Source organism: Clupea harengus, chromosome 20 (genome assembly GCF_900700415.2).
Source record: "Clupea harengus chromosome 20, Ch_v2.0.2, whole genome shotgun sequence".
In the NCBI taxonomy this organism is placed as follows: Eukaryota; Metazoa; Chordata; class Actinopteri; order Clupeiformes; family Clupeidae; genus Clupea; species Clupea harengus.
Genome location: NC_045171.1, coordinates 9,290,016 through 9,307,766, shown reverse-complemented (window position 1 = coordinate 9,307,766; position 17,751 = coordinate 9,290,016). Strand labels below are relative to the sequence as shown.

The 17,751-nt window shown below is 42.9% G+C and overlaps 1 protein-coding gene across 1 annotated transcript in view; it reads right to left on the bottom strand.

Moving 5' to 3' along the window:
• ctnna1 (catenin (cadherin-associated protein), alpha 1) overlaps positions 1–13,611 on the bottom strand; it is a 98,388-nt gene extending 84,777 nt beyond the window's left edge. Inside the window, exons 1-5 of the mRNA XM_012831883.3 lie at positions 13,502–13,611; positions 13,291–13,416; positions 9,934–10,051; positions 9,434–9,629; positions 2,641–2,807 (exon numbers count right to left, since the gene is read on the bottom strand). Coding sequence (XP_012687337.2) covers positions 2,641–2,807; positions 9,434–9,629; positions 9,934–10,050 — 480 coding nt within the window. The 5' untranslated portion in view covers position 10,051; positions 13,291–13,416; positions 13,502–13,611. The remainder of the gene's footprint in view (positions 1–2,640; positions 2,808–9,433; positions 9,630–9,933; positions 10,052–13,290; positions 13,417–13,501) is intronic.
• Positions 13,612–17,751: the final 4,140 nt, after the last annotated feature.

The following is a 17,751-nucleotide window of genomic DNA, read 5'->3' as shown; positions in this document are numbered from 1 at the left end:
GATGTCTCTCTGGGTAAAGAGTCACATGGTATTATGCCAACAGGGTCAAGTAAAAAAAAGGTTTGAAAGAAGGGAGACAAGAATAGAAAACAAGAAAAAGATGTCAAGGCAAGTATATATATATACACACACACACACACACACACACACACACACACACACACACACACACACACACACACACACTTGCCTTGACAAATCTTTTTGGATGCCAAGATAGCATATTTCATAAATAGGGGCAGGTTAAATGAATATCTAAAGGGAAAATAAAGACAAATGGCTTAAGGGTGAAAAACAAAAAGCTTTAATTTATTTAAACGTAAATTAAGTACAATACAAATATAGTGCAAGTACAACTTCCCCTTTGGGAGTGACTACAGGTCTACTTCCCGAATTAAAGTGCAGTAAGAATAGAGTGCTTCGAGTGCTCTAAAAACGAGCTCAATTGTAGGCACATGCAAAGATAAATATTTTTAACCTGGATTTAAAAACTGCTACGTTTGGGGCACATCTAAGATCGTCTGCCAGTTTGTTCCAGTTGCATGTTGCACAACAGCTAAAACTGCTTTTCACCATGTTTTATAAACCATCCAATGATTTATAGACTACTAGCAGCACTTCTATTCCAGAACTAACCGGAAGCCAGTGTAAAGATTCTAGAACTGGTGTAATGTGTTCTTGGTCCAGAACAAACTCTAGTGGCAGCATTCTGTATGAGCTGCAGCTGTTTAATGGTCTTTTTGGGAAGTCCATTTAAGAAACCATTACAGTACTCCAACCTAATGGAGATAGAAGAAGGGTTGAGCTTCTCTGTCTTTTTGGGACACCAAACCCTTGGTTCTGGCTAGATTTTTAAGATGATAGAAGGCTGTTTTAGTGAGTCTATTAGAATGTCAAACTTGGACTTTGGTTTTTAGAGCCAGTCATAAGGAGTTTACAAATAATAATCTCTGCTTCGTTTTAATTAATTGAAGAAAATGTTGGATCCTCCAATTATTTCTTTCCTCTAAACATTGACACAGTGAGTCTATTGGGCTGTAGTCATCTGATGAGTGTGCCAGATATATCTGTGTATTATCTGCATAATTATGGTAATCAATGTTGTTCTGTACAATTTTGCTCAAAGGCAGTATATAGAGATTGAACAGAAGAGGTCCAAGAACTGATCCCAGGGGGATTTTGCATGTCATAGCCACCCTTTTAGATTCATAACTGCCAATGGTGACAAAGTAACTCTAACGTTATAAACAACACCTGAACCAATTAGGTAGAAGTTTGCAAATCACTGCCTGTGGCCATTGTCTGGCTGACAGAGCAGAAGTACAGAAAACACGAACCAGAAGCAAACAGAAAAGTCAAAACAAACTTATCTGTTCAGATTTCAGTTCTGGTACTGCTGCCTCACTGGTTATGCAAGCAGACAATGGAACAACAAGAAATATAAAAGAAAGACAGGCAGAGTAAAAAAAAAAAAAAAAAAAAAGTAGAGTGAGGCTCTGAGAGCAGTAATAACCAGAGGGAACAGTGGAGAGAGGGGGGGGGGGGGGAGAGAAAGGCGAAATTGACTGGAGCTGTGCCTCTCCTTGCACTCTTTCCGGAAGGCAATGGAAACACTTCTGGACACTGGCCAGATGCCTGTAGCATTCCACTGTGCTTTCGGCCCGCCTGGCAGCCAGAGGGGGCGGGGGTGGGGGGGTGGGAGGTGTGTGTGTGTGTGGGGGGGGCAGGGTGCCGTGGGGTGAGAGATAATGAAGTGGGTGGCTATAAAAAGACTGGCGATATCATCACTCAAAAACTGCTCCGTGTGGCAGCGAAATATGCACGTTCACAATGACCACACACGGGCCGGAGGTCAGTTTTTGAATCCCATATCTCAGACGGAGTAAATAAAGTGGACTGAATCTAATCTGTTTTTTTTGTTTTGGTCGGATTTTGCCTCATGTCAAATCTGCTAGAGAGGTAGACATGAATCACCCAGCAATTTGTGAGAGGTAATCTTTAAAAGGCTCAGCCTGACATTTGAGGAGAGCAGTGATGCACATTCTCACCCTCACAAATGAGACAAAAGGTGGAGGGAAGGCCAGGAGGGGGGGGGGGGGGTGCAGGGGCAAGGATGGTTGCTGTGCCAACCTGACTGACAGCAGCTCACATTCACCAAGCCTGTTTCTGTGCGGGCTGGGATAGAAACCTGGCCGCAGAAACGCCGAAAAAGGGGTCAGGCAGCACCGTAAATCTCCACAGGTCTCAAAACTTTTACATTGCTTCCTGACTTAATCCAAAAAGATATATCAACCTCACAAAGACAGGGCAACCTCTGAACTTAATTGTAATAGGTATAGCACTCTGCCAACAACCTGTGTTAGCAATTTATAGCAAAGGAGTTGCCCCCCCAGAGATGGAATAGTTTTAGATGATTAAGCTACACAATTCTTTGTCTTAAGCTTTTTTTTTTTTACGATTCCCTTTCCTTCCTTTCCAAACTTTATGCCTTCATGGTCAACAACTACATCCTGCCTGTAGGCCTTGCAGCACTCTCATCTCTTGACAACACAACTGAAACACAGGCGTGTAGGTGTAGGGTGTGTGGGTGTTCTATGAATGACCTGTGAGTGGTGCAAGAGGGGAGCAGGTCCACCTTACCAGTTTGAGCTGCATCAGGAGGCGGTAGACGTCAGCCATGTCTGCGAGCACCAGCAGGTGGGTGACGGCAGAGAGGAGGGCACGCGCCGCCCGCACCATGTTACCCCGCTTCACCGATGAGCACGGGTCCTCTGCAAACTCCCCTGACGCCTGCTTCATGGCATCTCCTGCAGGGAGGCGGACCAGACACACACACATTATTAGGATTGGCAAGTTAACATGTATATGATATCAAGGCAAGATCTAAATGTTGTTCTTACAGCAACAATTGTACATCAAAGGGTAAAGGAGACGCCTATGTTTCCAAATAGACTACCCATTGTAGCGGACACTGACCAGAACACACACCACACCCACACCAGTAATCAATGAAGTCCTGCTGGTGTGCCGTCTGTGCAGCTGTTGGTTAACTGTAATGGTAAGCCCCTGCTGGGATCATTAATAACTCATTAATGGCCTGAGCTGGCTACTCCATCGTCCTCCCAACAGTGGCCCATGCTAAGGGTTCGGGGATGGCCAGACAAGGTCACTTCCTCCGTGTCTCAGCAGTGTGGGTGCCTCGACATCCCAAGCCCAAACCATGTCAACACACCACACAGCGGAGCAAGAAGCCAGCTCCGTAATGGTTTGAAACAAGAGAGGGCTCCGATCCGCTAAACGAGGGGTTGGCAGAGTGAGACGAGACACAGAAATACTTCTGGAGCTGTAGCTTTTAAAAAGGTGCACTGCAGCCACACTCCCCCCACCGCACCCCACCCCCCGACTCCCTCCACTACCACCCCCTGACCCTTAGAGTGCTTTGGCAGAAAGTGGCATTTTTTAGTGCAGATAGCTAGTGCGATGTATTACTGAGGCGCCCTCCACAGATTTAGCAGCACTGCTTCTACATCAGAGTGAGGGGAGGGGACAGTTATGCATAGCCTAATAGGATGATCCACTGTGCCAGCCAAGTACACACCCTTTGCTTAAAACATGTGATTAAAAACAAAATTGTGGTTACGGCATAAGAAAATGTTGCATTGCACACAAACAAAAAAAAATATCTTTGGAAAATAAAGCCACAGGTCTTGACTGACGCATGGCTATCGACGCAGGCAGAAGAGCTTCAATTTGAAGGCAAAGAAAGTGGAGCCGCAGATGCCTGCTGTACTTTCTTTTTTTCCTTCCTCCTGAGCTTGAAGAGGAGGTGGAGAGAGCGGAGATCTCCCCTGGCACCCTGGGTGCTCTGAGTAAAGAAACAATGTCGTCATCCAGGGACGAGCCCCATAAATAATTTCCAATGACATAAAGCTATATGGCGAGCAGTGACACGCAAGCTGGAGACGCAGCAGCAACTTCCTCATCAGCACCCCCTCCAACACCACACACACACACACGCACACACACCTCCTGTGGAGCAACGTTCAGAATCAGTGTGGCTTCCACATCACAGATTGTCATTCTGCTTCGCTGGGGTAAGAGTCAAGAGTGAGTGTGTGTTTGTGTGTGTGTGTGCTCGCGCATTGCCTGAGCATGGCTTTAAAAGCCTGAGAGAAAACCTTGCTGGTTGCATGGGTTTACAAGTTAACTGCATTAGTGGCCCTTTGTCTGACACATGGAAACGACAGAGAGAGAGAGAGAGAGAGAGAGAGAGAGAAACAGTAACAGAGAGAAACAGACAGTAACAGAGAGAAAGAGAGAGACAGACAGTAACAGAGAGAAAGAGAGAGACAGACAGTAACAGAGAGAAAGAGAGAGACAGACAGTAACAGAGATAGTGTGAGAGAGACAGAGTCACTGAAATAGAGAGAGAGACAGTCACTGAGAGAGAGAGAGAGAGAGAGACAGTAACAGAGAGAGAGAGACAGTAAGAGAGAGAGAAAAAGAGAGAGAGAGACAGTAACAGAGAGAGAGAGACAGTAACAGAGAGAGCGTGAGAGAGAGACAGACACAGAGAGAGAGAGTGAGTGAGAGAGAGAGAGACAGTCACTGAAAGAGAGAGAGAAAGTCACTGAAAGACAGAGAGAAAGAGAAAAACAGACAGTCAGAGAGTGGTTGAGAGAGAATAAAGGCGAGAGAAAGTGATGAGGCTGCCACGGCTTCACCACTGTGAACTTTCCCCATTCAGGCCATGATGTTCCAGACAGCAAGCACTATGTGTACGGTCAGACACAGCCTTTGACCTCCAAAACTCTCTCAACTCACTCACCCACCCACATTTTCTCTCTGACACTCACAGGCAGTCATTCAAATCAGTGGCAAACAAAGGCCCCTGGTCTTCAAGTGTCTGCCATTGTGTATCACAGTCTGTCTAACTTTTCCTCAGTGATCTGTGTGGACACAACTGACAGCAGTGCTTGCAACACCTGGTAGCCCTTCGTGCAGGCATTCTTCAGATGTTGGTTGCCCGAAATGAATTAGACAAGCCCAAATAAAAAAGAAATATATATATATAAACATTTCCATTTGCAATCATAAATATCATTATTCATCTTAGTAAGGTTTGCTCTTCTTCCTCTGTTCTTTTCAGGGGCCACTGCAGAACATAACCCATAATTACCTTTTCCTCCAAATAGCTAGCCAGATGAGCAAAGAAGGCAAATATAGGAGGGAATTTAATTTCACTTAAAGGATCATTTCTTATGAGAGGGTCTCAGACAGGGTGTTGTTAGATTTCGGTAGCCTGGCGGGAAAGCGTGATTGTCCTGGGACGTCGGGCTAGTGATTTTGCAAACCGTGGACAATGATTTTTTTTAAATACATTAATATCAACAGGGAAACCACAGCTTTACTTACAACGCAATATAAATTCAATGAATAAAGCAAAAGGATAGCTAAAGTTTCTTTGCTCTTTTCCACTTGGCATTAAGAGCATTAGGCCGTTTAAAGATTTATAAGGAGTTTGCTATGAGAAAAAAAATAAACACACAACACTGTCTAGGTTTACAGAGGAAGAAACACCACAGACAAGCAGTCATGAAATCCTTTCTAAAGTTACATCATACTGCTACATATCATGTACTGCTGAATATTTAGTTCCTTCCTTTCTTTCTTTATTTCTATCTTAGTGGGTAGGGTTGGCCTGTATATTGAACATATATATTTAATGACATGTTATATAGGATGTAATAAATTACCATATTCGTAATATCAAGTATGAGCAATAAAGGTTATGCAGGTTACCACCATCTGCGTGAGTTTAAATATTACCGCATTTCAACCGGGAAGAACTGAGCAGCTTTCTCCATCCCTCTCGCACACACACACAAACCTCTGTGTGTATGGTGACTAGCCAATGAAATTGAACTATTGCTATGACGCAGACATAATTTCTCTTAAATATCTGCAGCTAAAGCCCTCTCTGGTTTTGTTAGCAACATCTAAAAGGATAAGTAATTTACTTAGCTGGGGGAAGTCTGTGCGCTAAAACCAGGTTTAGCCGATGCTGACAAATAAACGTTTTATAGGATTTTATCTTGTGCAGTTGTTAGGCTGTTACTTGAGTATCGGTAGGCCTATGCTAAAGATTCTAAACGACCTAGCTAGCCACAGCAAACAAGGCATTTCTGTGGTCCTTATTGTCTGAGAATGCTTTAGAGTGCGTTTAAACACTATGACAGTAAACATATTACTCAAGCCTCCTCCAATTTTTCCAGCCACAAAAAAATCTTTATATTTTAATAAATAAAACTCATGGTCCTTAACATCTTTCACGGTTGCAAGTTTACAATGCTTTCCCGTGATCAAGTCCATGAAAACCAGCTGAACTAGTTTGTCATCACATACGGTTGGTAAGCAGAACAGTTTGACAGCTTTTGATTGCATCAAATTACAAATATTTTAGTTCCAAGCGTGATCATGATGCGATGTTGCGATGCCTACACAATGGCAAACAGGTACGTTTTGGATATTATCTATTCATGTTGAATTTATTTGCCCACCTTATATACCCAAATTCCCACCTCAAGATGACATCCTGACATGGTCACTGGTTATTAATATTATGGAGTAACATGATCGCATAAGGAAACACCAGTGGTGGAGCTTTAGGGCTTGGCTGCTAGGTCAAAATGAAAAAAAAAATGATATAAATAAAATTATATTTTCAAATCCCACCCCCTTACCATGTATGCTGTGCATAGGCCTAAAGTTGTCTTTTTTGTATTCTTTTTTTAAATCCAGAATTGTGTTCAAAATTATTTCATGCTAGAAACGCCCAAACTTGCTTTGGCAGCCTAGGACATCATGTTGTTTTGATTTTTATTGGAGATTAAAAATACATACTGATACTTAGTTCAATATTTTATTGTACTTCACTATCTCCTCAGCATGTCGAGATTTGTTATGTTTTTTTAGCCATATCGCCCAACCCTATCAGTGGGGATAAAGAAAAATGTACACTGTAGACCTCACCAACAGGAAGTGGTGTTTGAGGTCTCTGCGTTTCAAGAAAAGCTCTGGCCGGAGTGCTCCTTCAGACAGAGAGGGCGGGCAGAGGGAGAGGCCAGCTCAGAGTGAATAACCCAGTACAAAAGATCAGCCGGCAACTCGGAAACGGTCTCTTTTTCAAGTGTTTTTTCTTCCTCCTTTCCTCTCTCTGGTCTTAAAATAGCTCCAGGACGGCCCACCAGACACATACACCAGCACACCCACCCACCCCAACCTCAAAAGAAAGTCAGCACCTTAAGACTGTCATTCCCTCCAGAGGGTCCAATCAATAAGGCCATTTTCACTGGCCTGATAGTGATCAGTGTGCCTTTAATAAACTCTCATCCATCTCCTCTAAAGTAGTGCCCTGAGAGGGACCCGTGTGTGTGGGGGGGAGGTTGGACCATGATGAAATGTTTAAAATGGCGGTCACACAAAAGCCACGTAAGGCCTCGAGATTCTCCAGGGAGACAGCGGTATGGAAGAATTACCATGGAAGCAGCATTACTCAGCCTGGCCTTATTGAGAGGTATGAAGAGATAGGTTTTGATTGTTGCCATAAATAAGAGCAATTGTTGCTGGAGGGAGAAAAAAAACGACCAACGTGGAATGACATTCAAAGCCTCGTAAAAGCCATGCTCATTGATTCATATGGATGGGATTAACAACAGGGACTCAACAAAAGAAGCTTTCTTTTTTTTTTTTTTTACAAAAAGGTTGATATTAGAGATTAACAGCTGGTATGGCTCAGCAAGGTGCAGACATGCCTGTATAGTGTTTTTTCCACCCCCTTTCTTTCTATTTTTGTGTCATCTGTAGATTTCTCCCCAGTCAATGGCGGCATTATCAGTCTGGCTACACTTGGCTGAACCGGCAGCCCGCTGTGGCCCCACTGTCCCTGCCACCGGCTGACAGCAGCCTCCGGATTCCCAGCCAGTGACAGCATACCAAAATCAATCTGACATTCCTGGGGCATCTGAGCATTTGGTTGGTCTGCTCCCGGCCATCCACCCCCTCCCTTTCCTCTCCCAGAGCTGCATCCTAAACTAGGCTAATAAAATGTGGAGTGGGGTTGGAGGACGGGGGTCAGGTGGGGTTGGGGGAAGTAGAGATGCAGTCCCTGACAGAGACGTTACTTCAACAAGTGTGAACCAGCGTGAGACTGCGCTCGGCAGCTCCATGATGCACTGCCAGATGGAATCCAGGAAAGCTGCAGATTTCCGCGACACGCGCATGAGGCGTAAGCCTATGTCATGGACTGGGATGCTGACTCGCTTGTTTATTTCCACCACTGCCCCCGATTCCACCCCCTCCCTTGCATCACGCCATCCTATCCCACATCCCTCACCACCTACCCAACCCGTCCTCTCTGCCCTGCTGAGGAGGGAGGACAAATTCAGCCTGAAAATCTCATTTCAGTCAACTGGCTTTCACTTCTGACAGGTGTTCAGCTTAATAACGGCTGACATCGCCCATGACGACAGTGGGAAATGTCAGATACTGCAGCGCCGTGGACTTGGGCTGTCATTTTCTTGGCAACCGGCTAAATGAGAATATCTTGATAGATCACTGTTAAGAGGAGGAGCAGCGACAAGCCGTCCACTAATGGGTGTGACAATCCCTCTTTAGCCTTGGAGTGTGTAAACATATACCTAGGATTAGCCCTCAAATAGGAGACAATTTATCACCAACGTCATGCAAATCCACTTTGCCCAACAAAGATACAAATGGCTGGAACTACCATCCTCGCATTTATCTGGAGGGCTATCAACTCATGGATGATGCAAGAAGACACGAGCATATTTATTCTTTTTCCACAAAAAATAATAATAAAAAAAACACAAGGGTAGGGGGAACGCGGGACTCCGAGCAGAATGCCTCATTCACTGTGCATCAATATCAACAGGCTCTTAAAAAATTCATAGCTAACAAGACACTGAGAGATGAGGTGCAGCACTTATTTGACAGGGTTAAACCTTTCTATTAACCCATCTCCTGCAGCACTCTTCAGAGGAAATACATGAAGATGCCAGCGTGTGGGGCGTAATGAGTTTTAACAAGGGATGGAGGGGGTGTGTGGGGGGGCATAGATTAAACATGGAGCCTTAAGGCGGTGTTTGCTGCATTACACATCCCAACCAATAAGAGGAGGAAAAACAGGGATGCATGGGTGTACAAACCCAGGTTAAGTGTGTGCACAATGTATGCCTGTCAATTCCAGTTAGAATAATAGCCATTTACATTTTTTTACAGCAGAGTATCCTTGGAGAGGGGTGAATACAATTCACATGTGACCAAACCAGCTGCTACTAGAGAACAGAAGCATACACACGTATTTACTTGCGCCACCTCAAACTCAAGGTGACCTCCCCCGACGGCTGCATACCTTGCTTGCGGACATCCTCGACGGCAGCGGTGAGCTCCTCTTTCAAAAACTGGCTCTCCTTGGCGATCTTGTCCCCTTTATCCAGGAAGTTTAGTGTGGCAGTCTCCACAGACGCAGCCAGCACGTGGGCCTTCTTTGAACGGCCCTTCTTCTTGTTAGATGGTCCCTTGTTGCTGGAGTTCACCAGGGTCGTGACCTGAGGACATGCGGAGGACAAATCGAACATAACAAATGATTTAGATGTATAGGCCTTCATACACATAATAATGAACGAGATAGCCATGAGTTTGATGGATATTCTTTTCCCAAGTACAGAGAGTTCAAGGAAAATGTGTTATAGTCTAGCCCAAACACAAAGAGCAAGGTCCGAGACACAAAGATCAGGGGAAAAAGTAAAGCGGGAAAGAAATAGGCGCATCTCCATTCAATCCTAGATTTGGGGGATGCGGGGAGAGTCGGAAATCAATGTTCCCATTAGAACCTAAAATGCAGTTTCTCACCTGGGTGACCAGAGGCTCCAGCAGTCTCTCCACTGCCAGAGTCCGGATCTCCAGACTCTTTGGGTCCCATTTGAAGTTGATGTTAGCAGTGTTTATGCTGCTCATGTTTGCAGACATCCTGAGGAGAGAGAGAGAGATGAGGGGGTCAATAAAAATAAAAACTGGAGAGTGGAACCGGCAGAGAGCCATTACAATGAGTAGGGGACAAGAGAAATGCCTACAGCAGCTGTCTATATTCCTCTAATGTGGCACAGTACATTAACCCACAGCACTCCGAGGCTAAATTCAGGCACTTTTGTGGTTCTGACATGCTGTGCTATTTTTGAGCATTTAAGCAACTTCAAACAGTGGTTCCTAAGTCATGTTTATGTGTTTAAATTCTACACAAGTTTAGGTACAATTATATGTTAAGTATGTCCTATTAGTACTTTCTCTTAAATCCCTATAGGCTAATTATACTGTGAAAGTTTTTTTACTTGTGCTCGAATACATATACCGAACCAGGTGTGACGAGCTGTTTTGGTCACTTGCTGTGATTCTCTGAGGTCTTGGGTATGCTGTTAGCATTTAAGCTAATCCCTCCAATCAAACTCTATCTAACATTTATGTCCTTGTCACTGTAGTATCAAAAGGATGGCCTTGAACCATACAAAGGGGGATAATTACCCCCCCTCCACATCCTTTTCACAAGGGAACGACTTTTGGAGAAGAGACCAAGTCAATTATTTTACAGAAATAAACGTACTCAGATTGTACCCTAGTAGTTCATCGAGTTGTAGCTTCATATTACACTATGTCTTAATGTTCTTGGAATTTAAAAGCTTGGTAATAAAACTTTTTAAAATTCCATTAATTTGTGTGCCGAGTACTATTTCATACCCAGTTGAAAAGATAAGTACTATACAATGACGTAGGCCTACACCGGTTAATGGTGCACTCAACTGCTGGTTTAGGTTATGTTTCCATATAGGGTTGTGACCTGAACATGATACTGTAAAGTCCATTGTTTTTGCATCAACTCAAACCGAGCTGTTTGAGATGTTTGTCAGGACAACACTTGGTAGCTAAATAAAATAACATTTCATAATAAACCTATTGACAGATGGCTTATCAGATGAGATGCTGACACTAAGTCGGAGATTGGCCTAGCCTTCTACTATAAAATCTTGAACAGGGGTGTAGAGGATAACGTTAGAGTGGATAACTCCTCCCTGTACAAGCATTATGTTTTGTCTTACAAGCTACAGTATTCACTGCTTAACTTCTGGCTAGCGTTAGATATTTGTCCTGTAGATATGGCATACCATTCACCATATCTTTAGCTTGCAAACAAACGTAACAGTACATTTCGTCATGAATAATAAACCCATGTGAAATTTGAGCAGTGATGCTACAACGGCAAAGGCTATCTTTCTGTCATCTTGGCTTGAGCTGAACTAAACATGCCACAACCTGACCTGGAGGGGTGAAAGGGCGTCGCTAAAATAGAGCACAAGGGGGTGAGCTGGATTTATAACACACACAAAAATGAGAGCATCATTGCAAAATCATTTTATCTCCAATTATACGTTGTTTCATAATCGTTGGAAGCCATAAATCTCAATTTAAATAAAAATGATATTAATCGCCCAGCCTTAATATCTACGGTTATCTACTTTCAAATGGCAGGGCTTGCATAAAATTAAGAAATTATACTGGGACCCCAGTTGAGTTTCTTTTACAGTGGACTTTCTCCTGCATGATCCTTCTCCTAACTTAAAGCTACGGGTAATATCTTTAGCATGTGAATAGAACAATCAATAAAGAGGTTGGTGTTTACGCCGTCCGCCCTTGTGCTGTGATAAATAAAAACTTGACGTATTTTAGGTACTTTCTAAACAGTCATTTTATTTGTCAGTGTATTAATTGGCAGGAAAAGCATTTAAGGTTTATGGCAACACTATTATCCCATTGGAGTGATAATGTGGCATGAAGATTGGATACAAGATTCCAGACAAAACTGATCTAATTTTTCTCCGCTTCACAACGATGCAGTCTTCACTAAGCTTGTGGGTATAGCCTAAGGACTACTGTTTACATGAAGCACTGACCTGTGGGCCCCCTATGGCAGTTTATCAAACAGGACAAGTGATTCTGGCTCTCAGTGAAGTCTGAGGCTGAAAGGGAAATCATACGACCTAAGCACATCGGGATCCCGTCAGAAATAAAACAGCCATGCTAGCCCAGTCAGACGTTTGTTTACATCATATAGAAAACTGACAGGCTTTAGTGCAGCAACATCAAGTGTGGCCCAGTTTCCAATTTCCCTGTTTCGATTCATGCAGCCACTGGCATTTTATTGACTGCACATAGTGCATTAAGAGGAAGGGATAATCGGGATATCCAGAAGGATGAAATAGCCTATATTTATAGGTCAGAGTTGGGAAGTTGGTCTCCAATTGTGAAATGGACATTTTATCAAACAAACAAATCAGGACACACACGTGTTATATAAAAAGTGCCACAATCCTCATAAGGAATCAGGACTTGTCTAATACAATAGACATATGGGGACTACACTAAAACCTTGTATTGCATTAAGATGATTACGGGAATGCGTTTAAAAAAATGATATCGCTCATGTAACAGCAGATGTTGTGTGTTTTGGAAAAATAACTCGGCGCTACTGGCCCAGTGGAAGGGCGGTGGCCATCCAAGCGTCCAGGTAGAGTAAAAACCAGGAAATCCTAAGGCCGGTCACTTAGATACACTTTTTTGTAAGTCAAATGAAGCTCTCAGCTAAGGAAAATTAACGAAGATTCATAAACTAGAGTTTTGTGGCCACAAATTGTACGAAGTATTAGATAACTTATAAATCATCCTATTCTCCGCAAGCCAACTACGCATGTAAAGTTAGGCAGGCAGAGAGCTAGCCGATTGCTAATTTAGCCACCGTCACTTGCTCAGCTGGGTGGACGTGACTGCTTAGCAAATTATGCTACAAAACATCAACCATCGCAAAGTTTTAAAAAATGAAGTTACTGCTCGATGTTTCCCGATAATATCACTCACGACACAAGATGTTGTGATTCAAGCAAGTCAAGCATGACTAAAAACCTAGATACATATGCATCAGCAACTCTTCCCATTACAATGCGAGGTATCCCAAACATCCCAAACTATGGGAACAAGCTAATGCTAGCTTATTCCGCTATCTAATTCGTCAGAGAAGCTAGGTAGCTAAACACTTCACTTGCTTTAAATTGTATCTATATCAGAACCAATGGGGGCTACTTATACATGACTATACAGTCTGACAATCATGTAATAACATATACAAAGTAATACAACGCCTTTAAGAGTTGCTCTCTAACTTACCAAAACAAGAAAATCCACTTGGGAAGTTCAGTGTAAATTAGCGTTTCAAAATGGTGGAATGGAGTCCGAAGAATTCAGTGGTTAAATCAAAAGTTTGAAAATACCCTGTAAGTCCTCAAGCTTCAGCTGTAGAGAAAAGAAAAAAAAAGTTAAGAAACAACATATTTAAAGTTATACACTGATAAACAAACTCCAGAGAAACCTAAATTACCGTGCTATTGGCGCCGCAACTTCAGGAGCTACAAGTTTCACCCTCTCTTTGGTTTTCTATGGAGAAAGGGAGGGGGGAGGCGGCTTCCTGGAATGGCGGATAAGCGGTTGACACAGGACGTTATTCCCAATGAGCTATCAGGTGTGTGGTTAGGGCGTGGCGCGTATGCTGAAACTATGATGTCAACTTTTTCAAAACGAAGTGAATAATTAGAGATAGGCCTACTCAGCGAATTAGACTGGTAGAGTTTTTGTTTGAGTTTATTGCTAGGAGCGAGATTAGCAGTAATTGGAGATAACCTTTACAAATTCACTTGAAATAACTTGTTGGTCTACCTTCGTTTCTGCGCATAAGTTAATTCATTGTTGCGTCTTGACTATCTTTTGTCGTAGGCTCGTAGCCATATAATAGGCCTACATTTTTTTAATCAGTACGGGCAAGGATAAAATGCCTATGTCTGAAGCTTTAAAAGAATTTGAGGAAGGGGGCTGTGGAATTTTTTGCAGCTGGTGTGTTGCAGTTGACACTCAACAGCATGTCTTAGCATTTGGCCCTGACTCAGATACAGAGAGAGACAAGATAAGACTCCCCAGTGAGGACATAAAAGGCAGACATGCAGTCTCAGAAGGCCTACTATGAGTTCACAGATAAGAGTCCCAATGCTCTGCAGTTCATGTATAGGTGTGTGCGTGTGAGGGTACAATACAAATTCACTTGCCAGTTGGGTTACATTCTGTTTTTTAAGATATTTTATAAGGATTTTTCAGTCACAGTGTACCACAATGCAGCATTGTCTTCCGGTCCAAATGACACAGAAATAACATATTTGTGTCATCTGCACACCCCCATGCCTTCACACAGCGTCTGCAAGTGACAGGGTAATAACTGTTACCATCAACCAAATCATATATTTCCCTCGGCTGGTACTTTTCATTGCCTGTATGTATGTTCCATCACCCTGACTATAAAACAAAGACTGGAATTCAGTCTGTTGCCATGAGCGCCTCAAATAGACTGAATGCACTGATAAGCAATTTGGACTGAGAGTGAGAGTGAGTGAGTGAGAGAGAGAGAGAGAGTGTGTACGCACGTTTGTGTGTGTGATGGCGAGATGTGAGGAAGATGGCAAGCTCACTCTATCATTAAAAGGATGAATACCAATGTGAATTTTAATGAACAAATCTACAGGAGCCAAGTGTTTTTGTTTGCACTTAATGAAGTGGAGATGCAATAAACAGGTTATTGGAGGGGCCAGATGTATTAAAAAAATAAACATACACATTTTGTGCGTAATGGCCTTACGAAAAGATGACATCGCAAGAGAATGAATGCTTTATCCCTTCCAATGTGTTGCTTTTACAACAAGCCTCTCTCTCTTTTACTGCATCATATGGCACCCCCTCCGTCTCTCTTTATGGGAGAGTAAAATTGAAGCTAGGTAACTGACAGCTGCAGCAATTTAGTCCTCAAAAACTTCTAAAAATCCACAGCATCCAAATGTACCCGCCCACTGAAAAGGCGATGCCTCTTATCAGCTGGGATGAAAAAATAAGTAATGAACTGCAACAAAACGATAGGAGCTGAGGGGTCATAATAGCAATTAGATGTGGGGAGGAAATTGCTTTATGGGGAGAATACAGACAATCATCTGAAATCAGCAGCTGTGGGATAGTGAGTACATTAACAACAATGAGTTCTTGTACTGCAGGCGACGGTTAAAAAAAACACTCAATTAGACGGCTGGATTAGATGTTAATTAAGAACCTCCACCACCCTGGTAAAATGTGCAACCCCAAAAGTTAAGTGAGTACAAGGCTATTACACAGCCTATACCATACAGTACCTCAGTGCTAATTTAAGCGTTGCAAGATGATTATGAGACTGAGATACCGAGATAGGGATGGAAAGTAATTGCAGTTGGGCCATCTGTAAGAGGACACACTGACACTTGTAATACATTTATGTAGGCTAACTTTAATCTGCAGGAGGAAAATATTTTCAAGGGGTGGTTGGTGATTTTCCAAGAGCTAAGTCAGGAAGCCACGAACTTAAGGTCACTAACTTCTGATTTAAAGTAATTTAACATTTTTAGGTATATTATTGATCGGTTTTAGTATCATCCTAAAGTTAATCTTGATGATTTATAGGATATAGTGTTTCTGTGGCTCAAAAGCAACTGATAGAGCTAGGTGCTAACAACATCAAAATCATGGGTTTGAGAAAACATATACTGATGAAACTGTATCTGTACTGTACTGTAAGTCGCTTTTGATAAAAGCTAAACTAGTAAATAGGAGTAAAATATGGCATAACACTGCTACGGCTAACACTGTACAGGATGCCATATGAGACTTAAAAGAGCGTATAAGAAGTGACAGTGGCTTTGAAATATATTTTCCAATTTCTAAACAACAGTTTGTTCGTGGGGATGCACTTTATGTGTCCTTGAACTTCTCTATCTCTCCTCCCCCTCACCGCCGCCACCAAGCACACAGCCCAATCTATCAGACATAAGATGGGAGCACAGCACTTTATAAATAATTCCTTCACATAATGAGGCTATGAACATGTGTGCCACGCTGAATGAATAATCAAGTCCCTCCATTCTAATCACAGCAGACTGAGTCTCGAACCAGAGTTCACAGGTGCTTTTTTTGTTGTTGGTTGGTCTTGATGTTGTTGCCCATCCCCCAACCCCCTACGGACATGCTGGGGGGGAATAATGCACCACACCCAAATGAGTCATTCAATTGTCAGAGCCCATCCAGAAGAAGTGGTGATGTCATCCTCATCAGACGGACCCTTATCGCTAAGGCCCAGCGATTTGCATCACCACAGCAGTGTTGTGGTTGAGCTCGCAGGGTGATTAGCAGTGCTACACGGCTTTATTTGGATATGCATGGCTCAGAGCTTACCCCCCGAAGCAGCAGTGTCTGGGTGAAACCAGCCTGCTTCGGAGAGCCTGCTAAACAACTCCTACATAAAACCCCGAAATCCCAAACCCCTCACAAAATCACAGGAACAATAACTTTGAACTATACCCAGGATGGTGTTATGCGGAAATACTTCAATTATCATGAAAGTGTGTTTCTGAACAGAGCATAATTAGGCCAGTAGTGGATTAATGAAAAACCAACCATGGAGAACACATGTATTTCTCAGAGGACGTGTTGCCATGGAATCAGCAGTCAAACTTCTCATCCTTTGTTTGCAGTTCAATGTATTATTTAACAGTAAATCTGTCATCCTCTGTAGTTTGTTACATCGACTCATGGTAAGTTAGTCACTGGTGTCATGATGGGTCACAGAGGCATAAAGGTCATTGATATGCAACACACTTTGCAGTAAACAAGTAGCTGTGATATTGTAAGGCATAACTGTCAGAACAGGCCTGAATCGTCTGTCTGTTTGGCCTGAATCGTCTGGGTTTTCTTTTTCAATCAAGGACATACTTACCATATATATATATATATATATATATATATAATATGTGTGTGTGTGTGTGTGTATATATATATATATATATATATATACACACACGCACACACACACAATGGTAATAAAGTGTTAAAGATAAGATATAAATAAATACATACTCTTGTGTGCAGTAGCTAACACTCAGTGTTGCAGTGACTGTCAGCTGTGTCCTAGTGAGCGAGGTGCCTACGGCGCTGTACCCCCTACATGGCTCATCTTCTCCACAGCCCCGTTTTATAAAAGACGACTCATGGGATCTGTTCCATTTCACTATGAGGTCTACATGGGAGAATGAGAGATTGTGGAGTAGATAAATGAGGAAGTGATGGACAGAGAGCAGTGCTGAACGTGGGCTCTAACAAGGATTGAGTCATCTTTGTAGAATGTCAGGAATGGATCATTTCTTTATTTCTCTCACATCATTCTGCCTTGGAGACTCTCAGAGACTTCAAGCGTCGTCTTGCGACTTGTTGACATTCTCGGCTTTCAAAGTGGAGTGAGATCTTTGAAACCGATCGTCAACATTTTCGCTGGCTCTTAAACCCAGCTCGACATATTTAATCTAACTGAGCATAGGAGGAGTTAACAGGCTTTAAAGGGTCACATGACTAAAGAGTCACAGCCTGTAGTCTAGACAGGAAGGCCACTCCCTCCACTGTGGTTGCAGAAACATGCCCAGTCGAACTCTGGCCCTTACAACCTGGAGCTGGAGGCATGTTCGTGTACATCATGTAACTTGGGCAATCTTATCATTCCAATCCAGTGGTTCATTT